Here is a 22585-nt window from a genome sequence, read left to right as displayed (position 1 = left end):
CACCATGTTTGTTAGCAAAATGTGTAAAACTTTGTTGGGTTTTTTTACCCTCAATTTTAAGGTGAGTTTCACTTTTTAAATTTGAAAATACAGAGAATGATTTGGTTTGTGCCATGTTTTATTGTTTGACTTGTAGCTATTAAGAATACGGTCTCGTTTCTTCATAAGGTAAAGAAGAAATATCAAACATGCAATTGTACTATGTTCAATTTTTTTCTTTTAATCCTGCAAGCAACCATTTAAAGCAACTGGGAAATGTGGTGTAGCAAAGATTATTTTTTTTTGATCTGCAATCTCTGCAGTCTGCTGGTTCTCGATGCTTTCCCAGGGCTGTGCTGAACTTGCACTTGCCATAGTATAAAGATAAACTCGATTGATGCACATAGAATTGAGGAGGAAGGTGCTTCTCTTCACTATCCCTTCTCAATCATCACACGTTACGGTTAATTTCTCAGTAATGATTTTCAACATGTCTGTTTATATTAAAACCGGGGTAGCTCAAAGACTCTTACTCAAGGAGGGAAAAGCATTAGAAGACCAGGTTTAGGTCAAGCAAATAAACTGTATTTGACTATGAGCTAGCTTAAAAAGCTAAGTAAGCACAGGTCTAGTAGGATTAGCATCTTAGAGGATAAACAGCTGCTCTGTTGGTAAACACAAGAACTACAATTTTTGGTTTTATATAATATGACTTCAAGTGTGTGAGTGAGTGCAAGGAAGTTTTTTTTCATGCTTTCATAATGAAATATATATTTCCCAGTATTACAGTGATAGATAATTAAGGAAAATGAACTTTTTTTCTATTACCATGCTGAAGATATGAAATAAGAATTAGGGGAAAAGGTCAAATGTTATAAATTTATTTTGGGACATATATATTGCAACCTCTGTGGAAGCTTTTGAAAATTCAGGCAGAGATCAATACACTTCCAATAAAACCTTTAAACTTCCAATAAAACAATATTTTAAACATTATATATATATATTTATATATGTTTTTAATTAAAGGGATCATTTTAGCAGGATTTTTTTTTTTTTTTTTTTTTAATATACTGCATTCCTCTGACATAGCTCTTTCCAGATTGAAGGGATGCAAATGAGGTAAGAATTAAGGCAAACCTAAAAGGCATGCAAATGAAGTACATTTATATCCACTGACAATACAAGCACATGTGTGGATCAGACTTAAGAGCTGAGGAACTCTTCCCCTCTGTCTGTCCAGTACTACTTTACAGCAGAATGGTGACATGATTTATAATAAACAGTTAACATTGCCATGGGAATTCAGTGTCACTAACATTACTCAGTCTAGGAGGACACAGAGCTAGCATCAGTAAAACATGAACAATAAATAATATAATTCACTGCAGCACAGGACTGCTGCACAGGCTTCAGAGGAATAGGGTTGTTATGAAATGACATTGCAAACATCACGTTGTGGCAGTTTATTTTTATAATATATACTTTTAAAATTCTTTAGCAAATGACATTCTCATGCACACAAGTGTTTCAAACACAAGAAGCAAGTCCATTTATAGGTAGTCCAAGCAAATTTTTGTGTGTGTGGAAATAGCTGCAAACTGAATGGAACATTAAACTTCTGTGCAGTCTATGACTCATTGTACACAAGCTCATTTTTGAATGTCACACTGCAGGAGTAATACAATGGATGGATCACTCTTTGCAGCTTCTTTGAATTCATCCAGTGTGATCTGGTCATCTTTGTTCTTATCCATCTTACTGAAGATCTTGTCTACCCGTTGCTCAGGCGTCAGACCATCCTCATTCATCTTCATCATTATCACAGTGCCCACCATTTTGTAGATGGCCTTTGGAAAGAAACCAAACGGAAAATTCAACAGATGAATTAATGTTTTCTTGATGTGATCAAATTCTGGAAAGATACCCAACAAAATGATGGCCAGTGTCCTTAATTTTGTGGGTTTTTTTTCTTAGAATCTGCTGTCCATATACTTAAAGAAGAATGTGTTTTACTTTCTTTAGATGCAGATTTATTTCAGGGGTTGCATTTTGCATCCCAGAATGAATTTCTTGGGCTTTCTGTTTCACAGTGCAAAACTGTTGCAATCTGTTCTCTGGGGCAACTGTTTATTTGGCTTTTAGTCATTCCATTGAAATATTTCACATAAATTCAGAATAATCACTTTTAGAAGCTGTCACCTTTTAATAGCTTTCTATGTGTACGTGTGAGCAAAATCTGGTGTTAACTACTGTGGCGAGTAGCTTGCAGATGACGTGGGTGGTAAACGTTATCCTTCCCGTTATATGCTGTGGTCATCCTAAAGCCCATCTGTGAGAGCTCACTTCAAATACTGTGGTGTTATCCCTGTAAATTTCTGTAATTATCTGAAGTTAATCTCCGGTAAGGTTTCAGCTACAAACCAGTAATTTCATGGGTGTCAAGTGATTTTGAGATGGGCTTTGTAAATACTTTGCTGTGCTGTTCTCATGGTTAATCTGTTCATCAGAAAAAACCCAACCCAACCCATCAATAAAAACCAAACCTCTGGATATTTAAAAGCTTATATGCACATATGTACTTCCTGCAATTTTCAAAGATTACACTTGTTAAAACATTAGTGAGCTTGCGCCACTTAGACATGAGTTAGTATAGGATGAAGACATGTAATATATGCTTTTAATGATACACTACAACCTTCTGTGTGCTTAAAATCTAAACTATATGTGAACAAGTAATCAAATTCTATTAATGTTCAGACATGTTACTTCTGAGTGTTGCACTGATCTCACCTCTATAATTTCCAGCATTTCCACTCTTGTAATTTTACCATCACCATCCAAGTCGTACATGTTGAAGGCCCAGTTTAGCTTTTGCTCAAAACTGCCTCGTGAGGTGATGGACAGCGCGCAAATGAACTCTCTGAAGTCAATGGTCCCATCTCCATTTTTATCAAAGGTTCGGAAGGCGTGCTGGGCAAACTTTGAAGCATCTCCATAAGGAAAGAACTGCAAAATACAATAATAAATAGAACTGTGGGCAATGCAAGGGAGCAAGCTGTGTACCTGCCTCCAAAATACAGATGTGAGGCATTTATAAAAAGTTGCTGGCGGGCTTTGTGTGAAACTGAAGATCTGCAACGTAAGCTTCTGTAAGTTACAGTGTAATGATTATTACAAATTTACTTCTACAAAAATCTCTTAAGTTTACCGCAAAGTATATTATAAATATATCTAAAACTAAATTAACTAGATGAACCTTAACATGAAGTTGGGTGCAAAACAAGAGAGTTTACATAATATTCTCTGTTGTTGTCTCTCTGACAGCAATCACAGTGCACTTTAGTAGTGTTTTTTCTGCCTGGGAGAACCAGCTCTTGACATGTTGCGACGAAGTAGATGTGTGGGTTTGTTGTTATATAACTTCATTTATTAAAAAAAAAAAAAATACACACACAGCATAAAAAGCCAGGAACATATGTTCTCTTCTGCCAACCAACATTAGTACAAGTACATAAGATGAGAACTGAGATGCAGTTAAACAATACTTTTCATGTTTAATATCCATTATCAGTGAACGCTGCAAGTGACTAGCTTAATGAAATGTTTTAAATGACCATAACATGGAGGTTTTCTGCTGGTATTTTTTCCTTTGGGAAATGTATAATTCAAGACAATTGAGACAGCAGCAGTTCCTTCTGTGGCCCAGACTCAGGAAAACATACCTCTTAGGAACAGGAGATTAAACTAGTGCTGAAGTCCAATTGCAGTGCAGGGGCTATACACAAAAATGTATACACACACAATTTTATGGAGGTCTTCATGCTCCTAGAACACAAACGTCTTGCTCCCAATCTGACAGCTATCTCATTTTGTGCTTTTTAGCATTCCAATTCTTAGTAAGTATTGCATTTAATAATGGAAGTTTGAAGGAAAAACTTCAGTGGCAGCCAAGGAAACGGATCTGCATTTTGCAGTTTTCCATTTCCCCATCCAGAGCTTTCACTGCAGGCTGATGGTTGCTGTGGTCAGCTGTGAAAGCTCTTGAATACACTCAAATTTCATGGGGGATCTTGGGGATCTCACAGCATATACAGAAATGGGAGCTACTAATACTCTGACTAAATACAGATGTAGAACATGGCAAGCCTTTGCTGCTTTTCCTTTGAGGAGGCCAAATGACCATTTGGCTACTGTGTCTTGCCCTAAAAAATGCAAAACTGAGCAGGCAGCTGCTCACACTCTGTGGCCATGCAGGTCATGTCAGGAGCCACTCCTGCATTGCCAAAGGGGTCCTAAACTGCAAGTTTCCTTTAAACTTACTGTTTTATCTGATAGCAGCTTTTCAGACACCATTCTGGATAACCTTTCCATTGCTGAAGAGGTACGATACAATCACTTCTCTGGCTCAGTGGCATTACAGTAATTGTCAAATCTGCCTCTTCCCCTCAAAAGAGAGAGCAGGGTTAACTTTTGCCCACCTCCCTCCATTCAAAACATTGCCCTGTTGGGAATTACCCCCAAAGAGATGCAAATCACTTCATTATCCCAGAAGAGGTATCAAATATGCCCATCTCACTTCCCAAGGACCTTCTTGTGAAGCTATTTGAGCATGGTGTGGAGGCATCAACAGAGAAGGCCACTCTACCCATTGCAGCGGTATTTTGTCCATGTTAACATCCGTCGCTGTTAAAGTTGTGATTTTCTCATTTGATGTTGTATGGATCATCATCCACCCACTGCTTCCACGCCCCTTCTTCAACAGCTGAAGGATGCATTGGGTATTGTCTCCTGAAAACGTAACTTACATGCCTGTACTCAACCCAGCCCTAGTTTCTGTTTTGATAATCCAAACTGATGGAGCTGTAAATGCCTCCAGGTACTGTTGCAGCTCTTTCTGTACTTTGTTTTTTGACCTTTAAAAATTTTTGGTCTTGGGTATGGTAAGCATGATTGGGTTTGTAAACATATAAAGATACGTGGGTTCTCTGATCCAATTCAGGACTGCAGTGACTGCAGCTACCAGACCTTGCTGAATTGCTCTTCCAGTGTAAACCTCAACCTTTTGTCAAAGTAAAGACAGCTCCCTCAGCTGGATGGTTCTTTGGGCTCACACTCCTACATTCAGCTGTGTCAAAACAAAGTTACGTGAATGTTATCGAAAACCTGAATGTTATTTGCAGGTTACTGAAAATCCTGCACACTGCTTCCTCTTTTTCATGATCTACCATTCCCCCAGCTTCTGTTCCAACTGCAGATGTGAGCATAGGTGATATTTAATTTTGTATGTATAGATAGGTGATGCTTCTGCAGACCACTGGTGAGAAGTTACGCAGTGGCTCTTCTGCCCTGCAGCTCCACAGGGACTCCACTGCTTCCCCCCCGCCCCCCCCCCGCAATCTTGGGAACCTAGTAGCTGTTCAAAGCTTTTTAAATCTTTAAACCAAAATCTGTCAAAATTTTAGTCTTCCAAGTGTTTCTGTTAAGAGCTGACTATTGCTGAGGATGCTGCCTGATCAATGTTTTTGTGACTGTCACACCACAGTCTCTGTAACAGAAAAGCAAGCAGCTAGAGGGAAAGGGGATGGTCCTTTTTGCTGTCCAGAGAACCAAAATACCTTCAGGTGCTTTCTCCTATGATCCAGACTGAGGAATGGTACAAATGTACCAGCTGACCCAAAAAACCAAACTACAGTGCAGAAGCTCACCTACAAAAATGGCTAAGAAGTGGCAGACACCCCAAAATACTCAAGAGCACAAGAACAAACCCAGGGATTAGGAGGGGTCAGTGGCTGGAGATGCTGAAGACCATTTCTAAATTATTCTTGGGGAAACATGAATATATCATTCAGTCTCCCACTAAAGCAAGCTGTGACTACCTCTTTTCCAGTCATGCCATTAACCTCACATAGCAGGGAGAAAAGCATTGTTCCGATTTTTTCATCACAGACAAGGCAACAAATTTTTCTCTTCTGAGGTGAGGAAGGCAGTGGCACCGCTCAGAGCTAAGCCTTGGCATTTACAGCCTAGCAAGGTGAACAAATGGAGCTAAGGCCTCTTCCTTTTTTACCCCTTCATCTTTGCCTCCCTCTAGGGAGCAAGTGCAGTAAAAGGTCCTTTAGGGAGTGAAGGCACTCTTCTCTGGCCTGTACCTGCCGATTTGTATTATTTTTAGCTCAGAACAACTGGAAAAACATTGTCAAAGCCTGTTTAAAAACCTACCTGAAGATTTTAAAGTTGACTTGAAGACTTCCATTGGTCTGCTTTGAAATGATTCATAAATAAGAAACAGAGTGAATGCAAGCCAAAAGAATTACAGAGCAAAAGAAGCCAGCTCTGGTAAAATATTATTGGATTATTAAAACACGGTGAGACCTCAGGAAGGTACAATGGCACTGACTAACTACCTCAATCCTAGTCTGAGCCAAGTGTCAATGGGAGACAAGAGTCTCTGGAAGACAAAGATGCATTTTTGGCAGCGAGAACATGAGGAGGGCAGTTTAGTCCGCCTCATATGGCACTCTGGCATAAGCTTGGTGAATGCCTCAGAAACAAGTAAAGAAACACAACTAGGATTTTCAGAGGCTACAGCCACTAGGCAAGTCGGTGCCTTCAGCCTCCTCTCCAAACCATCGTCTAGGTGATCGATCTATGAGAAATCTACTATGAAAGCAACTAGTTCCCTCCTGGAGCCATGGTACCATTGAAAAGTGCAGTCTACACACCAGCATTGTCTCCTGCTTTACCCCTTTAATCAAAAAATTAAGACAAACAACACCTGCCTGGGCTTTTTACAGCCTGCACAGTATCTGACCAGTTAGATCAACATGGTGATGTGTGAAGAAAATATTTTCTCTAGGGACAACTACCAGTTAGGAAAGGAAAAAGGAAGAAGAAAGAAAAATCCTACATATTCTGCTTCTAAATTTTGGAGAAGATTGTCTTGCAGATTCTTAGCTTCCAGAGTGTTTCTAGACACCTTTCTGGTATATGGGGGGCTTTCAAATGGTCCTGAAATAAGAATATCTAGCAAATAGCATCTACAAATTATACATAACTTAAGTCTTGGGGAAACTGATCAAATACCTAGAAATATTTATCTGCGCAGATGCTTTAGCATCTTTGAAGTGATGCCATTCACAGACAACTTTGTAACCAACTGTATTCAGATCATCTTTGGGAGGGAGTTACTGAAAAAGCATAAAGCATATGCTAAAGCATATGGCTAAAGGTTTAACATATGGTTAAAATATAAAGAAAAAACAAAACAAAAAGCAATATACTTTCCCAAATTCCCCTGTGATGGGAGGTCCAAAAAAGAAGGATCCATCCTTCCTTGGTAGGGTGGGGTAGAGCAAATCCATAGACTGGCCTGAGCAGTGCTTTGGTTTTCATGCTATGTTTTATCATGTTTGAGATGCATTTCTATTAAAAGGGAAATTCTGATATAAAATGGAGAAAACCAGAATTAGCATAGTGTATGGAAAGTTAAACTCACTGCCTACACATCCTCAGTTGACAACTTGGTCACTGATGTAAGGTCACAGCTTCCAGCACCAAGGTGGGAGCTGGAGCCCAGAATGGGAGGCAGGTGAGCAGGAGCAAGTACAGGGCTTCTGTATCCCAGGCTTGGAGAAGATGGAAGAAGCAGCCGCTGATTCACCCAGGAGATGAGATGCCCCATTCGGGGCTCAGCACTGCCAGATGCTGCTGAGGGCTGAAGTGGTGAAGAGGAACGAGTAGGGCACAGCCAGTGCAAGGAGCAGTGGGAGCATCATCAGGGGCTGGCACGTGGAAACAAGCCTAACTGTTGGCTCCCATGGGAAAAACCTTACACAATTGATGCTGTTACACCGTAGGAAGGAGTTTGTTACCCTTTTATAATCTACTTCCTTAGTGTTTTCTTTCGTCCTTTTAGTAAGTTTGCTAGGCAACTCAGTTCACCTTTGTAAGTGGAGAACACGAGCACTTTGCAAATCACAAAGTCTGGTTACTGGTAGAAGCTCAAAGGGGTATTTTTTATAGCAAGCCCCAAATTTGAACCCAGACACTGACAGCTGCTGGTCAAGCCCGATCTTGCAGATCCTCAGACGTGAGGTCACTGAGAGGGATGCCTGTGATGACTAGGGAGCAGGTTGCTGCTCTCTAGTTTTTCAAGAGGACAAAGCTCTGGGTTCCTGCCAGCAGTACAAATGCAGGAGTTGAGGATGTAAGAAAAAAAGAAAAGATTACTTTTTAATTCTCTACTTTAGAAAAAATAGTTGTAACTTACTGTAGTCTTGCACTTTATGAGTTAAGGCATGAGAAGGGGAAGAGATGTACCGGGCTGTGCCACTCTGGCACCAGGGTGATCTGTAGGGCTGCAGCCTGTGCCTGTCAGCACCTCTTTGCACAAAACTGAAAACTCATGTTTTCAGCATGAGCATAACCACAGCAGCACAAAGACACAGTCAGTACGTTTGTCCTTCTTCTGGAAGAGATTTGACTGCCCTGGGAACACACAGCTCAAGGGCAGGTCAGGACAGATAAAGACACATTTTCAAGACTTCCTGAGGGTATGTGGATTAAGAATGGATAAAGCACAATGTGCCCCTCTCATCCATGTTATGTCTCACCCTTATTCTTCGGAGTAATGCCAGTGAAATCGATGTGAAGTGTTGTGAGCTGCCTCTATGTCCAGTGCTGGAGCGGAGAGGGCTGGCAGAGAGCATCCTGCCAAGGATGGTGGCACTGATGAGGAGGGGACCAGTGGAACAGGGCAACACAGAGCAGGACGGGGCTGTGAGCAGGAACGCCTGTGTGTGAGAGCGCCACAGCATCACCCTGGATTGGTGCTGTGCATTGCTCTTTGGTCAATGGACAGAGGCTTCTCCAAAGAGTCATCTGAAGCAATCAAATTAGGTGTCTGGCTGTAGGTGGAGCAGAGGGATCATTAAGCTTAAATTCTGCATTTTTTTTCCAAAGTCAGTCTTCACAGTACTAACCAGGGAGACTTCTAGTTCCTGTAATCCTCAGACTAGGACTCTTCCCAGCTATCTTCCACATACTTTTGCTGAACAAGTGTTTTCAGAGCTTGCCTACAAAACAGGCTTTCCAAAATCACAGCAGTGGGATGACACAACATCTTTTTCCCTACTGAAAGGTCTCAGCTTCGAGGTGGAAACCCCACATTCACTTCCCTCCTCTATCTGAGACAAACTGAATGGGCAGCTCAGGAGATAGCCCAGCTACAGCCCAGTTCATATCAGGGAACTATGAGTTCCCAAACTGGGAGTAGCTTGTGTGAACTAATATTAAAGGGATCAGAAAGAGAGCGAACTCTTTTTTAAAAAAACAAATCAGCGGTTAAGAAACTGCTTTGGGAGACAGAAGATTTGGATTCTAGTATTTCCCCCACTAAATATATTTTAAAATCTACTTTAACTCAGGTAATTTTCACAATTCTTTCATTCACTTGCATCTTAACCACTATGATACCAAGCAGAATATATATTATTAGCAGTATGAGCCAATGTAAACAATCAATTACTTCAATGGCTTTTGAATTGGGCCTATGATGATGCTCAATCTGAAAGAATTTCCTTATTGCTTTTTAGTTCTGTCAAAGGTTTTCCTTGAGTTATTATTCATTGGAGGAGATCTTCAATGAACTGAAACACATCCAAATGTTGTTATTCAAGTCCAGGCCCCCAAGGGCCTTAGACAATCATGGCAAAACCCACAAAGGGATACAGGCAATTAAAAGTACTAAGCAATCCACCTCCATAGTCAGGTTTTCCATCTCTGAGGTGTCCAAATGTTTTAGTTGCGGATTTCCAAAGCCTTTTGTCACACAACTCTTCTGTCTAGACTTCAGAGATCCTGTTCCCAGAGGCAATTTACACCACCTTACTGTGCTGAAGTCCTGTGGTGCCTATCCCCAACTGTCCTTTAAATGAAAAGCATTCAGATGCACTTAGGTAATCACTGAGGATTTCAGTCTCAGAGCACTCAGAGGCTGAAGTTTACTGCAGAGACCTAACAGGCAATGAATGAGCACCCAAGAATTTGGCTTCACAGAAGCAGAAGTAATTTCAGCAGCTTTGCATGCTTCTATTAACAATTTAATCAAGCATTAAGGGATTTGGGTCCCAGAGATACAGATGTTCCTGTCCTGTTCCCAGCTCTCAGCCACAGAGGAGCAGCACATCAACACAGAAAGGCACATCACATGCCCTTGAAAGGTCTAGGGCTGTCTTGTTCATATGCATGGAAAATGAAGTGAGGGTTACAACAATTTAATTCTATTACTGAAATTCCAGGGGGTGGAATCAGATGATGTTTCTGCACTGAGCTAGAGGTAGGATGCTGGAACAGATCCAGACATGTTATTCAGAACTGTGGTACAGACGGGGACCCTCTTCTCAACTTTGTCCATATCCTCTGTTCCTCCCCTCCCTGCACTATCACTCCATTATGCAGAGAAATCCTAGGAAAGGTCTAAAAGCTCCCACAACGGCTCACGCCCAGCTACAGCACTGATGCCACTAATCTCCATATGAGCTGAAGCAAATGCTGCACTAATGGGGCTGACAGAGATCCCCAATCTCTGCTCCACCAGAGGTACAGCCAGAAGAAAATGGACAGGTTGGCTGGGTCTTGTGGGTTAACACCACATGTAAACTGCCTGGAATAGCAGCAGGGTTTTGTGGAGTACATTTCAAAGCTTAGAGCCTTGCCCAACCACATCTTGCATATATTTCCAGGCTAGTTAGTTAGCTTAATTTTTTTTTCTAAGCTATTTTCACTTTGCAGATGAAGCTGGAAACAGCAAGCATAGCCCTAACAAACTCCATTAATGGCTAATGAATTGTATTTCCTCTGCCTTCCAAAATACAAATAAATGGATAAAAATGATACTACTGCGTCTGCATGTGTACCTGTTGAAAACCAAGCTCAATGTATTACTCTAAATCACAAATGTAACTGATGTAATAGCAAGATTACCAAAGCAGATGATGATATTTAGCCTGTTCATGTGTAGGACTGCAGCTTCTGCTGACAGAATAAGCAATGAAGCAACTGCACTGACGTATTTTTTTCTTTTGCATGTTAATACAGCGACACTGCTTCAGAAGTCAGATTCCTTTTGTGTTCCTCCTACAGCTGCCTTTATTGGGATCAAAACATTACCAGTTTTCCAGCTTCTCCCTCTTCTCCCAGTCAGCCTGTGAAGGGTTATTATCTCCTTCCAGCTTGTCATACGTGTACCAAAGCACTTCACATCCAAAGTATGTCAGTCCCTGCTCAGTGTCTGAGAGAAAGGCCATTTTCTGGCTCAGCTCTGGCCTTTTACTGTGCTTTACACAGGCAAAAGGTCCACTGGGCTGACCCACTGGAAAAATGCAGAATTGGAGCATACAATGCCACAGCCTAGTACTGCAGGTCTGCATGGCTTTTACCAGCCAGTTTCCTTCAGAGGAATCAAGTTCTTCTCTCAAGTCAGCCCCAAAAAATGAGTCTGATTATGTTTTGCTTAGTATCAGGAAAGATATTACCCCACAGGATTACAATGGATAGATACACATGAATCTGGGCTTCAGGCTGGCAGGATACAGACCCACACATTTCAACACTGGCAAAATTCATTGCTGCAAAGCAGAAACCAGCACAGTATTTTCTACAGCAAGGTGAATACAAAAAAAAAAAAAAAAAAAAAAAAAAAGAAGACATCAGGGAAAACACATCAGTTGCAGAGCAGGAACAGTACAGAAACATAAGATAAAAAAACCCCAACCAAAATACCTATATACTGTCCCAGAGCAATCTTCACAGTAAAAGCCCTCCAAGCCTTTTGTCCCCATAGATGCTGAGTCTGGTATAACTGCACTCTTAAGTGCATTTGCAGTGTAAGGTAGAAATATTCCACCTACGAAAACTGCCTCCAGCCACCTGGCTACAGCTTGCCAGAGTGTCCCAAGCCACAGGACTGAGCCTCTTGGAAAGGATAAACTCAAGGACCACCAAAGACCAGAGTCTAAACCAGACCTTTTAGATCCAGGTCTCAGTTCTCTATGTGTAAATCTGTGAAATGTCCCCACCTCAGAGGTGCACTGCGAGGATAAATACAATAAACAATTATGACTATTTCAGATACTGCTGCAGTGGGAGTCGTACAACTAGCAAGAACTGGGGAGAACTGCCAAACCTCATGGATGTTTACTGCTTATGCCTCTGCTCAGTAGATTTAATGCTGTGAACACCTATGCATGCATAGACACATGGGGAGGCTTATAAGCAGCTGTTCTTCACATAAAGAAGAAATATTTAGGAAAGCCAAGAAAAGTATTTTCTCCCCTTCACAGAGAAAATTCACAACTTGTACAGGCTGAAGTAGGAACAGAGAAGAGCCTGTGTCTTATCCAGACCTCCATGAACTGTGACTAGCTCTTACATTATTGTTAAGGACTAAGCCACCCTGTCTTGCAGATGCTTTTAGCCACTGCAGAAATGCTCATTTGAAGCATATGGAGAAGAAATATTTGACAATGTAGGAGTTGGCAATTGTGTGAAACATGGGTTAAGAGACCAAAGAACAAGTACACACCACAGGCTATGATAAAGCAAGATCCAGAGTAAAAAAACAGCATATGCCGAGAGCTTGGAGGAAGATGGATGGGAAAAGAGAAGCCACGCTTCTCAAACATCCATCTGGCAGGGTCTACCTCCAAAAAAAACACCCTTTCAACCTGAAAAGTTAATCTTTATATTCACATTTGTGGGGAATTAGTCATAACTAGCAGGAAATGAATCGATTTTCAATCTTGGCTTTTCTCTGATTAGATTTGGACAATAAGAAACTTAATTGAGCTGTGGTAGTGCTATAGGTGAATACACTAGCAGATCAGTTATTACTCAGTGCTAACAAAAAGAAATCTTCAGAGAGAACTGTCATCAAAACAATTAGTATTGCTAGTGCTTAACACCACAACTACCACCAATTAAGTGTTATTACTCTTTGATCTTCTTTAACTGAGCAGCAGCACTGGAACGCTTTATTTATTTTAAGTTTGGCAGAGTCTCCCACTACCCCAAGGTCAGTGATAGCACTGGGCTATGATAATGTCAGGGTCCTGCTGTGCTGTAGCTATGCCCCAGCCTAATTACAACATCCTTTTTCTTGACACCATGTTATCTCTTTAGGAATCTGGGAACATACCAGATGGAGAATACACTTATCTGGGACATGTATTCCTACCCTCCCCCCCCCCAATTACAGATCATCTGACTCCTTTCCATTTCTGAAAAAGGCTTTATTTTCCCAGTAAGTTTTGGCTCCAAAGGTTCAGTGTATTAGTTTGAATGCTGTGCCTGCTGTGTTGTGAACTCCTTAGCGCAAATTTCCCAAAAGAACAGGACTATAGAAACATCAGTAAGTGCTATTTCCAGCCAAAAAGGCATTTGAAACAGGAGTCACTGAAGTCAGAGACAACCATCTTATGAATATACAGATGGAACTGCAGAAAAAATTCTCATGCCTGAAATATCTGAATGTCTCATACTTATGTAATATGTCCTCCTAAAATGCTTATACATATGGAGTTGTCACAGCCCAGTACTGCAGAAAGGAAACTGCAGAAAGAAGTAAAATGGCTGTAGCTGGGAGTATCAGAGAACTGAGATCTGAACCTCAAGATCTCTGTGAGTGCTAAACTACAGAATTCCTCTTCTGGATATTGAGTGCAAAACCTGCTAATTCAGGCATTACTAAAAAATAACTTTAATTTCTGAGGAGAATTCTCAATTCCCTTACAAGCACAGCTCACTCCAGTAAGCTAGGAATTAGGGGACTCATCTTTTCCAGTTCACAAAACCTTTGGGTGTAGAGCAGTCCATAAACCTTTCCATCTACAGCAGGACACTACAACCTGAAGCCCAGAAAGACCAAAGAAGAGGAAACAGAGTAAAATTTTATGGTATCACAAACACCTTGAGAGAACCTGTTCTGCTGAGAAAAGCATGGAGTACTCAAGAAGGGAAACTGGGAAGCGCTGACAGCGTCCGAAACTGGTGTAGCCTGCTGCTCGTAGCCATCACAGGCTAGAAAAGAGAACCCCAGCCTGCACCCCCAGGCAGCTCGGTCCCAACAGGAACACATGTTAACAAGACAAGTAACCGGGCTACAGACAGAGTCTCTCGGTCAGTCACTGTGCAGCGGTGCGCACTTACCCTTCTGTGCTCAACAACCACAGGCAATGGACTGGAAGCGGTTATTTTGTGTTGTACCCAAAACGTTTAACACCACCTAAGGGCTAGGCAGAGTTAATGACACAGAGTACTTGGAAACCCACCTGGGTAAATCCTGACATGTCCTTGCTTGGAGACCACACAACGTATGTCCCTAAACTCTTGTAGGCTTGGCACACAACAGATAGCTGATCAGAGTTGGTAACCGAAGGATAAGGTTTCCATGCGGGACAAAAGGGAGAAGAGCTAAGGGAATGGAAAGGACCCCAAAGTTAGAGATGAGAGGCAGGAAGGATGGTAGCAATAGCAGCAATACTTAGCATATAGATAAGGGGCAGGTGGACAATAACCTGACATCATCCTTTCTTCCCTATTGTCCCTAGACATATCCTATTGACTTTTATTTTCAGTACTGAGTTGGAAAGCAATTCAACCACTCACAGAGGAACTGTACTATAATGAAGTTTCTAATGATTTGAAATTGGAAATGGGCCTGTATTTCTAACTGCTGCAAGACCCGTCTCAAAGCTTTTCTTTTGCAATGAAGCTGTGAGCAAATAGGTTTTCAGCTATCCTTCTGAAAATTCTGTACAGTCCTACTTAGGAGATCCATCCCTCTGTAACCCTTCCAATTCTGTTCTTATGGATAACAATAAAAAAGGAGTGTTAACACAGTGCAGTTTAAAGATTCCAGCTTTGACAGATAACGTATTATCTTTCCTATCTACGCTTTCCCTTGTAACATAAACCCTTTCAATAGCCAATGCCAAGACTTAGAAGCATAACAGTATATAAAAATCTCTGAAATACCAGCATTCTGGTACAAAGAATCATGAGTATACATCTATATATAGATATCTATCTATCTAGAGATACCTGTACATCTAGATATAGATCAAGGGAGTGGACTAAACCAGTTCTTGCTTAGAGAAAATGTATTGGAGGACAACTCTTGAGCTCACCGATGTCTGAAACCCCCCAGTTTTCTTTAAGTGAAGTCGTATGCACATATGCAGTTCCATGCGAATAACAGCATTATTATTGCTGTTATTGATAGTCATAATACCTAGGAGTCTTGGCCGAGCAGCATTTGGATAAACACTAAAGCTCAACATACAAGAAAAAGAAAGAGGAAAAGTCAGTGCAAGGAGCCTGAAATTCTTATCTTTGTGACTTGAACCCAATGAGTGTTGCCAAGGGTGGGAAAGGAGAAGAGAATGACACAACCCATTGTGTCACCTTCTGGGAAATAAGATGTATTTTCAGGTCTAGAAGAAACCACAGGTAGTCAAACAATGACAGCTCTTTGGTACACCGTCTCCTTGTCTATTAGGTCCACAGACTGACTATTAGGTCCAAAGACTTTCAAAGGATGAATGGAAGGATGTAAAGGAGCTTTACATTCTTTTTCTTTGTCTAAAATGGTGTAAGAAGGGAAAATCCTCATCATATACAGATTATTTTTCCCATCAGTTACATTCTTTGCGATCTGTAGAAAGAGATGTAGAAAAACTCCTTGTGGGCCATATGGATCAATGCTTTCACATATAGATGTTATCTCCCTGGATATGCTCTTGTTGCACTAGCATGGACTGTGCTCAAAAGCCACTGCAGACAAAACGTGGATATTAACACTAGTTAATACTCTGTATGAGACTGTTCCCAAAGGTGTCTCCTTTTTAGGCAACTGGCCAGCTAAAGAAGACACTATCATCCCACAGAGTAGAGCTTTTCCCAGGTTTCACCTCTCCTATCCTAATCAACTCTTGGGGGATGCAGACTTCTATGGGATGAACTTAAGTGAACCAGATGTTCGGAAGAGGAAAATTACCCACAGATTCTGTTTCCTCAGTGCTGTAACTTTGTATTGTCACCTTCCAGTGGATTTCTGTGGTTTTACCCACTCTTCCAGGTATCAGACCATGATCACAAAGGCTCAATTTAGAGAAATCTGTAAATGCATTAGTATAAACTAGATCATGCTCCTTGTTGATTTAAAGCATTGCAAATGAGAAGGCAGGATTACCTTCTCTCCTCCATCTGCCTGCTGAAGTAACTTAAATCCTTCAGCACACAGCAGCTTTGAATTTCAGCTCCTTTTTGCCATGAGAAAACCACCACTGAAGCAAAAAGCTACAATGGGTAGAACAGCCAGATAAATCACGCAGCTAAGAGCTTACCTGCCACTTGGTTCCTTTAAGATCTTATCAGTATTCATATACTTAGTCTATAAGACACTAGAATGCAGTAAGACCATACAAAGAAGTAGTATAAAATGCATTCTAACATCCACAGAGAATGTTACCTTTAATTAAAAATTACCTTTGTCTAAAAAGGTGAACAAAATTATACTAACAAAAAAGATGTCTCAATATGCATGCTTTAAAGAAAGCTACTATCCATGCCCATACTTCCAACACTGGGTTATCTCATTGTATGCACTATTTGACACCATTATAATGACTGAAGTGCCAATAACATAATTAGGAGTCAGCTGAAAAGAAGACAGAATAAAAAATACTTAAGCAATATACTCTAATGCTGATACCTTGTTGCTTTATTTATCACACAAGCTTAGTGTAGCTACACATTCTCCTCTGGATTAAGTCACTCTCTGTGCACCAGACCAACTGAAGATACCTGTACCACTTCAGTTGTGCATAAAAATCTGAGCGTGACAAATCTAAGACTGATGTCTTCACTGTAGTGCTGAATGCAATTTCATTTCAAAATCAGATCTACTTGATTTCTTCCCCTCAGCTACAAAAAAAAAAAAAGTCTCAGAAACCCTGAATGCCCAACTAAATCCACTTGCAAGGAGCAAAATACAAGGTCTATTTATAGACATGGCAAAGCATAACTACAGGAATGTATCAAAATCAGTGTTTCCCATTAATAAACACTATCTCAAAAATACACTCAAATACGTAGACTGATGCAATTTGAACTGCCCAGCAGTATAATTATGGTAACTATCTCACACTGGGGAATAACTGTTGCTTTTCCACACTGAGTAACGAAAATGAGTAATAGATTTGACTTTTCCCCCCAAGTATTCTGGTAAACATGTTAAATAAATCAGGTTGTAGACTTTCACGAATACACAGCAACAGCTATTCAGTCCTCAGCAAGCATGCAACAATACAATAATAACAATAACAGGAAAAAAAAAAAGTTCAATATCAGGGTTAGAATTTGAAGGAGGATTAGTCATACATGCCTTCAGGTAAATTCTCTTTCTTATCTTACAAGAGCAGCAGATTGCATCATCTTCAATATTCTTGAATCCCAGAGTCAAAGATGAATAAAAAGCCCTGTAGATATTAATGGTTAAACAATAAACTATGTAATCATGACCAAACTACTATGCTACCAACTGCTTTGCAGAAGGATGCTGGTTTATTCTTGCCAAGAGGGATCCTCCCAGGAACACTGTTCTTGGAAATGCCAGTTCCCAAAACATTCTTTTAAAGTTTACAGCTGGGAGATACAGCTCAGTTCCTGACATCCCCATGTTCTTATACATCTCCTCTATCAGTTGACTGCAAATAATGCTCTCTAGAGACAAGTTATTTCTAGAGGAACACTAATGACATGTATTTCACACTTATTTGATAGACTCACATTTCAGACCAGATGTAATTAAGAATGAAAATTAATGACCTAATTCTAGTAAGATGTTAAAATCTCAAATAATAAAAAAACCAAACCCCAAGTTACAAGAAGATGCAAATAAAACAAGAAAGCATTCTCGTGACTGGTTGCTGTTATCACTGAAGTAACATGTAGGCACCTTCTCCAGCAAGGGGGCTTTTCTGAATTTGTTCTCCTATTGCATTCCTTTCCCAACACACTTCTGGCTAAAAGGGTCTTGTTGATGGTCAAAGGATTTTCAAGCCTCTAGATGCTTCATAAATCATCTGTGAGAGGCATTCAATGAACAACAGCTCTCTTATGGCAGCTGTCTCTAGAATGCAACTAGCTTCACAAAGACTCCATGTGGCATCTTTAAAAATACATGACAGAGCTGGCATTTTGTCTGTTTTAGAGTTCATGCTCTCATAAAAATAGGGCAACCTCCCCCTTCTCATAGCATGAAATATTTATGGAATGGTGGCAGCATCTTAGTAACTAAGGCTACAACCAGATTCCCTCGTAAAGAAATCTCAAAATTCTTTGCATCTTTCCTCAGTGACAGCCAAATACATAAGGGTGATAATACTGCCCAGGCAAAGACCAGGGAAATTCAAACCAGCCAGGGAATTCAGTCTCTGAGGATGTAACAAATACTTACTGAACAAAACCCACAGGAGAACTGTACACAGTTGCTGTTAACAGGAGAGATGAAACTTGAAATATGCCTTAGACAGGATATGTCTAAAGAAAAATCATAGCCTACCAAGCCAATAGGTGACAATGCTTTTTGGTGCTGTCGAAATATGGAGAATCTTGTTTTCCAGGCTGGGGTCTAGGGTCCAAGTAGAAAATACAATACTGGCATCTTTTCGTGAACCTGGGGTGGAACCCAGAAGATACCTAGTCCAGCTGCCAGGGCAGACTTAGCAGCAGCATCTGCTATGACCCTGGGCAGAGACAGCTCACGAGAAAGGAAAAATCATAAGCCACAGCACCAAAGCTGTCAAATTGAACATTCTAAGCACACACCCAAGTAAACACCATTAGCAGTTAGCAACAGTATTTTGGGTTGTCTGAGCGTGCTGGAGAGGGAATTCTGAAAGCACCAAAATAAGGTCAATTAGAAACTGCTCTCTGAGTTGGCTCTGTCCTTTCTTTCTCACAGAAGTGCTGGCCGAAGTCTGTACCTCTGATAGCTCAGTCTCTCTTGCTAGAGTGCAAGCAGACCACCAAATCTTAGGAAGCTCCCAGAGGTCAACAATATTGTCACAGAAGTCTGCCAGTTGGAGACTCCCTGTGTCAAGGTTTTGGCCGTCTTCATTTGGGGAACAGTGAGAGTATACTCAAAGCAAGCACAGAAAAAGGTAGATCTTCCACAGTTGTCCAGGTTATCCATGAAGAAAAACATCTAAATTAAATCTAAATAAAGCCCTGCCGGCAGAGAAAGGTCTTAAATTCAATCATTTGTACCTGCTGTCAACATCACTACTTCTTCCAGCCCCACCCCCCAAAAAAATGTTTATGTCTGGCTTCTCTTGTTCACTAGATTTCTGACTGCCTCTCAGAGCTGTGGACAGTCCTCATTCCTAATCAGCACCACAGTACTGACATTTGTCATCTGTGAATATACTATCTTTATTTTTGTAGCACTGTTTGCTGAAAAAATATTTTTGTAAGCCATGGTGTTTAAATGGTCTGTCACGTTTAGTTTGACAGTCAGCCTGACAAATACCAATTCAAAGCTCATTGCTTCATTCTTCTTCATCAATGGAAAGAGATGCTGCATCCTGATGGGATGATCTATCCCAAGACAGGTTATATATCCCAACAGCAGGCATGACGTGAATCCCATTCCGGGTGAGCACTTAGTGATTTCTTGGGTTATGAAGGATTGCATGACTACAGACTGAATACCTCAGTGAAGGACAAGATTTTAATTCTCAACTGAAATATAAAGTGCTATTTCCTCATGCTGTCTTTAACTGATGATGTACCTATAACCTTTCCAGATTTACTGATGAAGTAGACAGTCCTGCTGCATTTCCAGTAAAACGCATAAATACCTGCAATCTACAACAAATTATTCTAGCTAATGATCTGAAATGACAGGGAGAGAAAGGGACGGTGTGGCACTGAAGCTTAAATGCAATGCAAATTTGAGGTCACAGTATTGTGTGTTTCAGACCTGTCATGAAGCTGAAATACAAGTGAAGCTGTCACAGCGGTACTGTGACAGTACAGTTCAGCAGGCTGATGAAGTGACTAAAATCCAGAATGGCTGCAGTCAAAGGACGAAAAGGTGGGGGTTTTTTCCCTACTCTGTGTACATAAATAGGAAAGATTTGGTCCTGTTGTCCTATAAGCACACTCTCTGAGATGTCATTCAAAAGCAACGGCTGACCTGTGCTACATTTATAGAGTGGCAGAGTATGTTGACTTTTCAACTGAAATGCATCCTTGGATATTTCTATTGCTGCAGCGGAGTTTTGTTTTCACAAGAGGGCAATGTACATTTTCTAGTCACAGCTAACTGGTTTGTGCTTTTCCTTTGACAGATATCAACACTCCCATTGCCTCAGGAGAGGTAACAATCTGCAGATTTAACTAGCCATACCAATTTGTAAGATGTGTGGTTAATAACAGGTTTTCAATTTTAAAAAGAGCTGTTTTCACACCTACAGAAATCTGAGTGATCCCAAAGTACTTTGCTAGCATCAATCTAATCCCACAACCTACCCACAGGGGTGGACATCAGAGTACCAGCAAAGCAAGGCAACAAAACAAATGAGCTTGTGAGATCATAAATACATAAGCCACCTACCAACTCTACCACTTTTATACCTGACCTATCACCTTAATTTTTGGGTCCATCTGCTTGGGACTTTTGGGTGGAAAGCAGTGTAGAATATGTGCTTTAAGTACCCTTTAGGAAAACTCAGTTTCCCAGATAAAGGACCACTCTGCATTTGCACATGGAGTCCACAGTGAAGCACAGCAAGTCTGACGTAGCAGGAGCACCACAGTGGCTGCTTGTGCACTGCAGGGTCAATCTGCACACGTACAGCATGCCCACGGCTGACACCAGAACGTGCAAAGCTCATTGTTTCAGTGCAAATGAGTTATACAACATATAGACAATAGTTATACAACACACAGACATTAGGAGAATTCAACCCGTTATTCACACTGCATGGTGTGGAAGCATGTAACTCTCCCCAGGAAGATTATCCAAGAAATCCAGACGCAACTATAAGAAACAGCATTTTTTGAATTTTGGAGATTGGCAAGAATTAGCATGGCTGAATCATCTATAGCTCTCGAGCCATGAGAGCAAACTGCACACTGCTGAGAGGGTAAGCAGATTTCTGGCTGCTCCAAAAAGGCCAGGAATTACAGTTTCCATGTAAAGCAGGTGAGATCTTGGTTTCTAAATACCTTGGATCGTGAATCTGATCTTCTTCCAAATTCTCCATGGAAAGGTTGGTTTCTGGTTTTAGGCATTAGAAACAAATGCTGCGTCCAACCAATGAGCTAAGATGAGGTTTTTAACGTCTGTGCTATGTTTCCAAACAAGTCCCAACCATTTACTGAAAAGTTAGTCATTCACATTTGAATACCACATCATTCATTGCTTTACATTGCACAATTTAAAGTCAGGTTTTCAGCTTTACTTAAAGATTGTCCAAAGCTGAGGGAGAGTATGAAGCATGAGGGACCTAGTAGGAGCTTCCACAGTGGGGGGAGGCCAGTTTCATATCGCCCCTGTGTTTAACACTGCTTAACATTTCTGGGCTGCTAAAAGCTAGGCAGCATCCAAGTAAGCTTCAGGAAACTGGCAGATCTCTGGGGCGCTGAAAATAGTGACCATTTTCACTGGGAACATTTATGACATCGGAAGGAAGACTCTCCCACGTTCCTTAGCTTGCACCTAGGCCCTGTAGGCTTGTCCTTCCACCACCTGGGAAGCAGATACAAACAGGCTACAGCACTGCTCTACCTCCAGAGCCCCCTTCTACCAACATCTCTTTTCAGTTTAACTTGAAAAGATAAGAGCAATTTAATCTTTCCTGCCTTCACTTGAAGGTTTTGTTCTAAATGTATTTTGACAGCAGAAATAAAGACAAAGTTTTAATAGAACTAACTGAACCACAAACTGAATTATGTATTTCCATTTCAGGAGACAATCTCACCGCTAATAACATCACCCTCCTTCCAAAAGCATGCATGACAGAATTCAAAGCATTTCGCTGATCCTTCACAGTATTTTGTATCTGGCAGTAGCTATGCAGCATACAGAGCTCCCTCTTACACGTGTATGTGTCATGTGTCTCACTCTCTTTTGTCCAGGAGTCAGGGTGGGACCATCTGAATTGCTGAACCAGTCTGCCTGGAAAATTTGTACGCTAGTGGATTAAAATGCAGTCTGAACCCTGGCAACATCCCTGCTTTGGATCTCTGCCTAGAACCTTTATTTCTTCACATTCAGTGTTCTCTGGAAACATGCAGCAGCTGCAGGCTTTCTGTAGGACCCCAATACCTACAGTCTTCTCCCAGAACAGAAGCACATGACAAGGCAGGATCTAAACTGTACTGACACCCTGGAGCACCTTCATTTTCCAACACTGGATCTTTATTTAGTTCCCATCTTACAGAAATGACTGCAGTCACCAAGCAGGTTACTAAACTGGAGTCAAATCCTGAACAGACACCTTGCTCACAGATTTGTTCTTAATTAGCCAAACAG

The 22585-nt window shown here is 41.0% G+C and overlaps 1 protein-coding gene across 3 annotated transcripts in view; it reads right to left on the bottom strand.

Annotated features, from left to right (window-relative positions):
* Nucleotides 1-788: 788 nt before the first annotated feature.
* Nucleotides 789-22585, bottom strand: part of VSNL1 (visinin like 1) — a 92437-nt gene continuing 70640 nt past the window's right edge. For all 3 annotated transcript variants that reach the window (XM_055713039.1, XM_005432875.3, XM_055713040.1), the window contains exons 3-4: nt 2773-2988; nt 789-1829 (exon numbers count right to left, since the gene is read on the bottom strand). In XM_055713039.1, the coding sequence (XP_055569014.1) occupies nt 1632-1829; nt 2773-2988 (414 nt within the window). In that variant the 3' untranslated portion in view covers nt 789-1631. The remainder of the gene's footprint in view (nt 1830-2772; nt 2989-22585) is intronic.

The sequence above is a fragment of the Falco cherrug genome, chromosome 6 (genome assembly GCF_023634085.1).
Source record: "Falco cherrug isolate bFalChe1 chromosome 6, bFalChe1.pri, whole genome shotgun sequence".
NCBI lineage: Eukaryota > Metazoa > Chordata > Aves > Falconiformes > Falconidae > Falco > Falco cherrug.
This window is presented reverse-complemented; position numbering and strand designations above follow the sequence as displayed.